The 10,682-nt window shown below is 41.6% G+C and overlaps 1 protein-coding gene across 3 annotated transcripts in view; it reads right to left on the bottom strand.

Moving 5' to 3' along the window:
* Nucleotides 1–596: 596 nt before the first annotated feature.
* The window catches only part of LOC106821536, a 38,741-nt gene continuing 28,655 nt past the window's right edge, over nt 597–10,682 (bottom strand). For all 3 annotated transcript variants that reach the window (XM_014826388.1, XM_014826389.1, XM_014826390.1), the window contains 5 exons: nt 5,824–5,957; nt 5,461–5,580; nt 4,762–4,879; nt 4,154–4,238; nt 597–3,525 (listed from right to left, as the gene is read on the bottom strand). In XM_014826388.1, the coding sequence (XP_014681874.1) occupies nt 3,410–3,525; nt 4,154–4,238; nt 4,762–4,879; nt 5,461–5,580; nt 5,824–5,957 (573 nt within the window). In that variant the 3' untranslated portion in view covers nt 597–3,409. The remainder of the gene's footprint in view (nt 3,526–4,153; nt 4,239–4,761; nt 4,880–5,460; nt 5,581–5,823; nt 5,958–10,682) is intronic.

Here is a 10,682-nt window from a genome sequence, read left to right as displayed (position 1 = left end):
CGCGTGCGAGTGCGAGCTGTAGTGCCGTATGTCGGGCGTTGCGTTGCGCGGCGTGTTGTGCGTGCGTGTATGTATGTGTAGGTCACCGCTGAAACAAAAAAGTTTTTCAATCGCTCCGTCAGACCATGTCCTCAGAAAATGTCTAAAATCTGCCCTGCGCCCCATTGACCTTTGACCTGTGACCTCCAATTTCGGCACAGTGATGTCTTTTCCTACCATGATGCTATACACCGACTATCACGAGCGGTTTAGATTTGTGCCGCAATTTTGCATTTCCTCCCTATACCTTAAGGTAAAGAGGGAATGTTCCCTCTTTTTTTACACCTCTTGACCTTTGACCTTTGACCCCCCAGCTTCGACATCCCAACTCGTTTTCGCATTACCCCCCCCCCCACGTCCCGACTTTCGAATCCGTACGTCGAGCCGTTTAGATTTGTGCCCAACTGTTGACGGACGCACGGACGATCATGCGATTCTACAAGCTGCATCCGACTTCGTCAGATGAGCTAAAAATGTGATATATGCTCAAGATTTAGTAATTGTGCGAACCTTTATACGATGCACCGTACACATGACACATGAGTTAACCAACAAGAGTTGTGACACTGACACTTTATTACCGAACATCGAATAAAACACCAATCGTTCCAGCAAGGAATTAAAAAATGTACATCATACCTCCTGCACACAGACATCCTAAACACAGCTCTCTATTAAAAAATGCACTAACCCTAAAGACTGATAATGTTACGTAAAAACAACAAATAAAACGTTTACTAGTCAATCTCTCTACTGCTACCGCGGCAATGACAGGAAATCAGATTCACACGAAGTCTAAGGAATACAATGCAGATTCTTTATATCCGAAAGCAAGGCAAACTTGGCTGGTCCCTACTACACAATACGATGAATACAGCTCTACTGACCATTAGCTGAACACTGCTACTATATCCAGACACTGTGGATCGGGTTGTTATTATAGAGAAGCGACCACAGCTCCGCGCCACGGTCTATGTGACGTGCACGCGAAGGAAAGCAGTTGGTTCCATGCTGTGTAAACAGGAAGATTTGGGATGGCAGACGCAGGTTATGGTGACAAAGATTATTACAGACAGGGTAACCACCTGCTGTGCAAGAGATGTGAAATAAATTAGAATGGCACACGTGTTACCTTGAAGATAAACGTCTCGTTGATGACACACATACACATCACCTTTATGACATATGTAACCTTTATGATATACGTCACCGTGATGACACACACGTCACATTGATGGCATACATATCACCATGATGACACATATCACATTGATGACACACACATCACGCTACACACGTCACCTTGGTGGTATCCACGTCACCTTGATGACACATACGCCACCTTGATGGCATGAATTTCACCTTTATAACGTGTCACCTTAAGGACAGACAGGTCGCCTGGATGACATACACGTCACGTTGACAGCCCTCGTTGCCTTGATGACAAACATACTCAACACGCGCCAAAGTTAACAACAAATATCACTTTGTTGACATGTCACCTGGCCAATGAACGAGACCAATCAACCTTCAATGATCTGTCAAATTTTGCAATGCTGCACGGCTAACCGGATATGCAACACCCGACCGTGTTCTACTAGTAACCAAGGAGCTACATATAACAGTTATATGTAGCTCCTTGCTAGTAACTAGCCATTACAATTCTTAAATTCGTGTTGCCACCTAGTGGGAACAATCGTTAGCCAATAATTCAATCATGCCAACTTAGCTCTAGTTTCATTAATAGTCCTTAAAAATATTACAGACACAAATTAATTATAGTCTCATTGAAATTCAGATAATTTCAATACACACCACTCAATCTACATTAAGACCACAATAATTTGGTAATTTGTACTGTACACTGATCTATACCTAAAAAGGATACTACACTCATGCCACCTAGTGGCAGTCTTTGACAGTAAAAGTGTTAAGGCGCATACAAAAAATTACAGTCGGACTAAAAACGCTTTAATACTTTATGATAAAAACAGTAGAAAATGGAATCTCAATAATATTGACTTGTTCATATTGTTGCATTCAACACTAAATAGAGGGAAATAGGCAAAACGGTTTTGTAAACCATTGAGTATAATATTGATTCACGTCTGGTTATCTTACCTTGCCACAAAACATTTACATATTTTGAAATTATTAAATACAAACCTTATCATTGATATCATGTTCTCTCTTCTAAGAAAATACAGGACATAAAAACAAAATGCTGCTCGTTTAAATACCAGTAGCTAAAAATTAGTTTACAAACATTACAAACATTGATATTACATGATCTACATAGTAGTTATAAACATTTTACAGCTAAATGCACTTTACGTGAGTCTAGGAATGATGCAGCTGTTTCCTTTTGTATGTGCCAAAACCACGCAAGAGTAATATCGGATAGTCATTAGTGGTATAACGCGATGGCTATGACCATGACAAGAACAGCAATAGTTTGTGAAAGAATAGGCAACACAACATTCGTGAGCCTGGCAAAAGCACTCGCTGCAAATGACAAAAACTCGATTTTGGCAAAAGCCTTATTAGCTGGTTGCAAAATATGGCGACCATGACTTACGCAATAGCTGCATGATATAATTGACAATGAATGCTGGTCATACAGCAACAAACACATACTATCAGTACACGGATGAGTACAGAATGTAGATCAGAGTTATAGGTACAGAATGCAGCAGCATTCCTAGAGTTGAATACATGTCCTCACACATATATAGACATTTACTTCACATAACACACGGGGCATATTATTAGACATGCATATCTATCACAAAACCCCATCGTAAATAGGAAAGTATTTCATATCTGCACAAGAGCTTCAAACTTTCGAAACCTCGCCACGAAACATTTGCACAAAATCTCCGCAAATGTTCCACGCCGACATATTCCGCCCGTCATCCCACAGACGAGGACTCAAGCAATATAAAGCTAAATAAATCTTTGGTGTAGGCGTAGAGCTACTATCGTGAGGGTTGCCTGGCAGGGATTATAAAAATAATTGATGAGAGTCCGGTCAATTAAGTAGCGCAAGACAAGGTGAAGAGAAACCAACCGACAACACTTATTCAGATTACACATCATTCTCTTTAGACAGATTAAATGGAAAATACTCCACGCACAATATTCCCACATCTTTTTTTATCATTAACTAAAAAAAACTTACATCTCATTTTCATCATGCTCACCCTGCATTGCCTATCATCCGCAGGTAAAACCTCCAATGACATATTATGTTAATCCATACCATCCGCACCTCCTTACTCCAATTCGCTCTCAACGATCCTGTAAGCATTCACTGCACTAGATGGCGTTAGGGGATGATGGGCATGTTGACAGGCTACCATCCTGGTGATTAGTTTGATTTCTTCTTGCCTCCGATTGTCTGCTGAACCATCCCAAGGACCTTTCCAGTCATCTCTTGCATGATTCCACTCTCACGTAGGCCAGGTAACATGACAAGGAATGACACTGCAATGCAAGTGAATATACAATGAATACGACTACACATGAATACCAGTGTGAATGAATGACAACAGTGAAAGTGAGAATACAGGAACGACGCTGCAATGGAAGCAAACTATGTGATCGCGAGAACAACAGCCAGACGACATTCTCAAGAATGATGCTGCAATGTAAACAAATACGATGAATGACGGGTGAGAATACAGAACTGACACTGTAATGCAGGCGAATACAGTGAACATTAGAATGGCAGTGTACTGAGTGTAGTACAGGGAAGATCGGAATACATGACCGACAACAGCAAGGCTGGGGAATGCTGTAAATCCTGAAGGAGCAGCCACAAAGCACAGTTGGGAGCTCGAATCCAGGAATGACAGTGAAGAAATCAAGTCACGATTAGGAACGATATAATAATGCAATCTAATTTAAAGGCTAGTACGAAATAAGGAAAGAACACCTGGGATTAGACACAGATGAAAGACACTGTTCACGCACGCACGCACACACGCACACACGCACGCACACACGCACACACGCACACACACACACAAACACACGCACACACACACACTGAAAAATGCTCAGTGGAATTTATGATCTTATCTGGCGCTAGATTGCGTAACTAGTTACATACCGATTACGTAAGTCAGGAACAGGTTTGGTATGGTGTTACCGATCCATGCAATGGCAGCCAATGCTCCCATCACTGAGACGAAATACTAAAATGCAGAAAAAAAATCATGTAATTTCTGTATCGGTGAGCCAGGGAGCGAAATAACCGGTAAAGATATAGTCTGAACCTATTGGATTTACTCACGGGCGTGTAGATTGTCACAAACTAATCCTGTAGATGACTGAGCAAATTGGCGCTGTTCACTTTTAACTGACATGGACACGACAAATTAAACGATTTCCTATGTATGATTATTAGCTTGTTGTTGTTTTTTCTAAAATTTTGTGTTATCTTGTTATCATACATTGTTAGCCGAACTATCCCAACTACCATCCGTCACAATTGTCAAGTAGATTTAACCACTAGTATTTATTACGAGGACTGGTCATCAATTTGCTACATGATGACCTAACAAATAGCACCAATCTGCTCCAATCACCAAAACTGATCTGCTACCATTCACTTTTCTGGAGAATGTTAACATTAATTTCGATGTATATACAACTCTAATTCAACTCCTATTTGCTATAATAGAGGGCGTTGCTGCCGCGTGGGCATTGTGTACGTACGATCTTCGGCTTGTTCTGCTTGAGGTCTGCAAGCATGGTGAAAAAACAAGTGGTGTGGTCGCGCACGTGAAGTATGCGCTCACACACCTGCTCATACTTCTTCTCCTTCTCTCCTGTCCTGCGCACATAAGACACGAGGGATTTGATATTATGCTTAATCACAAATTAATTAAAAAATACTGTGTGAAATAAATTGGAATGATGATTACTATGAATTTCTCGGCGTATCAATTTCTCAGAATATCGGACGTATATCTGACCAGCTTATATCTCATAACTGCAAACATGGAAAATTGTTAACATCAGGAAACACTTAACTTTCCACTGCAGCCTCCACAAAAATTAAACAGACTATTTTTTGCAATCTACCTTATATAGATAAGTAGTGGGGGTAGTAGAGGTATATAAATAGCAGCACACATTTTAAATAAAATCATGTAGAAATAACTAATAAATCTATCTTGCTCAATAATGTACAAACCGCTTCGGATTTTTAAAGGATTGTTTGCTACCTTTACTGCTCCCAATTTCTGCGGGGCATGGCTTGACCTATCCAATTTACATCTCCTAATTTTACTATAGCTGTTTATTAGATAGCTTTCAGTTTAACTGTTACTAATTCACTTTTAAATTAAATTATATTTTGGCTGAAAATGCAATTTTCTGTTAGCAGTGTTAGTTGCACATAATCACACTCACCAATTGTCTGAGTCAAATATGTTTGAAGCAGCAAGAGGTACCACATAGTCCACAATGCAGAGAAACAGAGCAAATAATGCCACCGTGGTCAAGATAGTAGGTTCAAAATACCAGAGCATCCTGCAACATTAAAGCAATGAAATTAACATATTATTTAAACAAATTAATGACATATATACATTAATTATATGCAGATACTAGTAATCTATTAGATATATTACAATCATATGAAACTTGTCTTGAAAATTACCGACTAAACGGCATAAAGCACGGCACTAGTGCACGAGACTATATAGAGATAGCGTGCTACAATTCTGTAACTCGTTCAAAGTTAGATGGCGCTACGACTGCATATATACTTACAGAAATACGATGCTAACGATGCCCATTATGATCCCGGCAAAGTACTTTTGCTCCCAGGTGACAAATGCATAGCAAGGCAGCAGTATCTCCCGCCATCCCTCCAAGTCACGCTTCAGACTCACCAGACTGCTCTCCTGTGAGAAGAAATCAATTGACGTTATCAAGATTATTGAATTGTCAAATCTTACACAATTTCATTTTCAACAAAAATATATAATTTTCTTGTAATTTCTGTTGATCAAATTTGTATTTGCCTACTTACCAACATAACATATATTATAACGTGGGTCTATGCAACTAGAATAAACCAGTTTTGGATCAGTGATGGATCAAAAATATTCAGCTATAGTATTTAATGCTGGCTACAAAATTAATCTTGTGAGTTAAATCTTTAGTTCTACCAAACAACCACAGCTAAGTGCATTAATAACTTGCTACACACATACATTGGGCTACATACACATATAAGCTACATTGGGTCTAAATAAATACTAATAGATATATTTTAATATGACAATGGAAACCCCTGTGTTATTTTAAGGTCATGTTTGCAAATAAAATGGCGAATGGTGCACGCACACACGTAGTGATTAGTCGAACCTAACCCGACCCCACCCAAAGCAAAATAGCATGAGCCCTGGGAAAATCGTTACACCGTCAGCATCACTTCTCTACAATCCCACATCCCATCATTTGCAGCTCAGCAGCAGCAGCAGCAGTAGCAGCAGTAGCAGCAGCAGCAAGAGAAGCAGCAGTAGTAGCAGCAGCACCACCAGCAGCAGCAGCACCAGCAACGGCAGGAGCAGGCAGCACCACCACCAACAGCAGTAGTAGTAGCAGCAGCAACAGTAGCAGCAGCAGTAGCAGCAGCAGCAGCAGCAGCAGTAGCAATAGCAGCAGCAGTATCGGGAGCAGCAGCATCAGCAGCAGCAGCTGCAACAGCAACATCAGAAGCAGGCAGCAGCAGCAGCAGTAGTAGTAGTAGTAGCAGCAACATCAGAAGCAGGCAGCAGCAGCAGCAGTAGTAGTAGCAGCCCAGCATAGTAGTAGTAGCAGCAGCAGCAGAGAAGCAGGAGCAAGCGAGATAGTAGCAGTAGGTAGCAGTAGTAGCAGGTAGTACCAGTATAGACGACAGTAGAGCAGGCAGTAGCAGCAGCAGCCCAACAGCAACAACAGAAGCAGGCAGCCAGCAGGTTAGCAGTAGCAAGGTAGTAGCCGTAGTAGCACAGCAGCAGGGCCAGCAGTACGCAGCAGGATACAGTAGCAGCAGTAGTAGCAGTATAGCAGTCGATTAGCAGTATAAGCAACCGTAGAAGCAGGCAGGTAGCAGTAGCAGCAGCAGCAACACAGCAACTAGCAAAACAGTAGAACCGGCCAGAAAGTAGAAGGCAAGTGAGCAGCAGCAGTAGCAGCAGTAGTAGCAGTAGTAGCAGTAGTAGCAGTATAAGCAACAGTAGAAGCAGGCAGTAGCAGCAGCAGCAACAGCAACAGCAACAGTAGAAGTGGCAGAAAGAGTAGAAGCAAGCAGCAGCAGCAACAGTAGCAGGAGTAGCAGTACCAGGAGCAGCAGCAGTACCAGGAGCAGCGGCAACAGCAGCACCAGGCAGCAGCAGCACCAGCAGCAGCAGCAGTAGCAGCAGTAGTAGGAGCAGACAGCAGCAGCAGCAGTAGTAGCAGCAGTAGTACTAGTAGCAGTAATAGAAGCAGGCAGCAGCAGCTGGGTGGGGCAGCTATGCACATGAAGCCCGATCAATACTGAGCCAGCGGCGGCGAGCAGCGTCCATATTTCTGCCACGGCATGCTGTTGCTGCGTGCCTCGCCCTGCTCCCATCCTCAGCATCGTTGCTGATGCTGCGGTGCTCATGAGGGAGGATGACTAATCGTTACAGTGCCCTTAATCGAGAGATAATGCCTTCGCGTACGATACTACACCTAAGATTTCATACTTTCAAACCAACGGCCTATCTGTAACGGCTACGATGGGATTTTTAACCTAAGACGTTTACAGCCTTAGCAGCTGGCTGTGAGCCGCGAGCGTGTACGACTATTGCTGCAGCACTACTAGAAACCTGGTACTACAACAGGGAAGCTGCATGTACACTCTATTACGTAGTTCGCGGCTAATAGCAGGGTTGAACTCGACTCCGCTGGGAACTGTCATATAGAGACGGAGGCAGCGGTTCATATAGGAGTCGATTGCAGGAATACATTGACGGCACATCCCGAGAATAAACTCGGGTTCGCCCTAGACTGACTCCAAGCATCACTGCGGCGGCAACTACTAGTCTAATAGAGTCAACTCTGACAACTGGAAACATGGCACCCCCCCCGTACTAGGTCTAATACTTTAAAATGATCGTATTATAACTATGGAATGTTGTCATGCACGCCTTGAATAAATGATGGGGCATCGCCAGGCCAGATTCAAATTTTATTGGTGCTTAATAATTCCTGATAGCACAAATATGCTTTATATATTGCCTTGTAACAGGCTTTTCAAACCACTTGCACATACATATTGTATAGTTTAAAAAGAGCTATAAACTACTACTTACGCTATGAGCGACATTTTAATAGCACTTTAGGCATAATGAGATAAAACGTGTTTCATTGGTCTAAATTGGGATAAAGTGCAATTAACAATACAGCTATGAGCTGCACACTGTGCGGCCTAACCTATATTTTGGGGCAACTTGTGTCATTCCCTGGGTATAGTGCAACCATTATAAAATTACTCGAGTTAAAACAATAGGAAAGGTTATGCTGCCATTATTATTATATTCAACGCTTCAGAACTGCTTAAGGGGAAGACGTACAAACGACATGTACGTGCACGTAAGATTGTCATAGAAGCCCTGCCGAGATTCATGTGACAATATTGTGGAGATTAGATGAAAAAGAAGCACAACGATACAAAATCTAATGAAGATGCTGTTATTATCGAATCCACGCCAACAATTAATAAATGATAAAGCCACTCAAAAGCGGGGTATATATGTCCGTCGATAACAAAGTTAGTCAGATACAGGTTTACCCGTACATATCGTATAATACTTGGCAGGTCTGCCTTGCGTGTTCTACGTTTGCTGCCTTCATGATGTTAAAGGTTATACTGAGTGTTGAGGTTAACTACAGCTCCTGTCCCACCCGACCATCTTCATTACTGTAGGAATGACTGACTTATGTAATGGAACGAGGCACGTGGTGGAGCCCATATGTACATTAAACGTAATCAATATTCAAACTTGAGGGGACAACGTGTTGTGGTGGCAGTGCCGGTATATTTTTCTGTCTACACCACGCAATATGACCACGTAGCGTAACACAACACAATATAACGTAACAGAATACAACGCAACGTATCGCAACCAACATTTATACCAGGATGAGACCGAGGGCAAATGGACTTGCAGTGCAGATGGTGAGAAATTATATCCAGCTAATCTGCACATTCTTAAGAACGAAACACAGCGAAACACGTTGTTTCTATTTTAATTTACTCGAAGATTAAGAATCTGTCAATCGAACGGGAATTGCTTCCTCATGTAGCATTCTAGCTCGTCCGTTAGTTAATCACGTACTTACGTACTCACTTATAAAACTACGACGCCCTAATCCTTAGTACAATCATTTACACACCATGTCTAGCTATTAAACTAGCCCCTTTATATATGGTTAAGAACATATGTTGAGAAGAAGGATTAACTAGGTGGAAACAGGAACCGGAGCCTTCTTATCTTATCTGACATTTAAAACATGAAATTAGAATGAAAAACAAAAAACAAATAATAAAGATTTAAAACCATGTACATGCCCGCTGTTAATTAAAACCATACTGAATATTTACTCTCGTAGAAAAAATCCACTCTTTCCACCATTATTCCATAAAGTTCCTCTCTGGCTTAAATGTTAGCCCGACCAGGCTGTGCGACGGATTGTCTATAGGTATATTGGTATAGCTATATTGTCTAGGGTATTCTAACCCTAGCAATACCGTTTCTTGGAGCTAGCTTAAATGTATACTACAACACCACCTCACCACGATGGCGAAAACACGTACAATGCAGGCCTGGTATTAGCAGGAGTAGATAATAGCAGGAGTAGATAATAGCAGGAGTAGATAATAGCAGGAAAATTCCATATTATCTACTCCTGGTATTAGTACCGCGTGCCAGCCAGGATGTACTACCGAGAGCATATTAACACAATTACAGTTTACATACGTACAACCAAGAGCGTATTAAGAATTCTTAATACGCTCTTGGTACACTGTTAACGTACTCCTAATACTATCAGAAGTACAATAATTACGTGTAGATTAGATTAGAGATCAGATTCTCAAATTCAGGTACATCTGATACTACCAGGAGTGAATAATATAGAGATTATTATACAATCTTTATATTATACCAAGAGTAGATAATAACACATTACTCTTGATTATACACTCCTTATTATATACTAACATACACAATTTTATACTTTATACTGTCATCACAGCACGGCATTTTATGGACGAGTTTCCCTGCACGACTCGCCACGGCATTTTATGGACGAAAGCACGACTCGCCGAGTCTGGATGTTTACGTTGCGTTCACGGCACAGCAGCACCGACGTATATCCTTTATTGATTTGTTAAACAATGCGGGCGACGAAGGCCAGGTAAGCCGATGGCTGCTGCTATGGCTTCTTTGCTGATTATAATACAGAAATAAGTGAAGGGTTACTTCCCCTCTATCTCGTTATCTGTCTCTTCTCTGTCTATCTCCCGCTTATCTCTGGCTATTTCCCCCTCTCACATCTAACTCTATCTCGCTTGCTCTCTCTCTCTCTCTCTCTCTCTCTCTCTCTCTCTCTCT

Source organism: Priapulus caudatus, unplaced genomic scaffold, assembly GCF_000485595.1.
Source record: "Priapulus caudatus unplaced genomic scaffold, Priapulus_caudatus-5.0.1 Scaffold76, whole genome shotgun sequence".
NCBI classification, from domain to species: domain Eukaryota; kingdom Metazoa; phylum Priapulida; class Priapulimorpha; order Priapulimorphida; family Priapulidae; genus Priapulus; species Priapulus caudatus.
The sequence above is the reverse complement of the archived record's forward strand: the minus strand, read 5'-3'. Positions and strand labels throughout refer to the sequence as shown.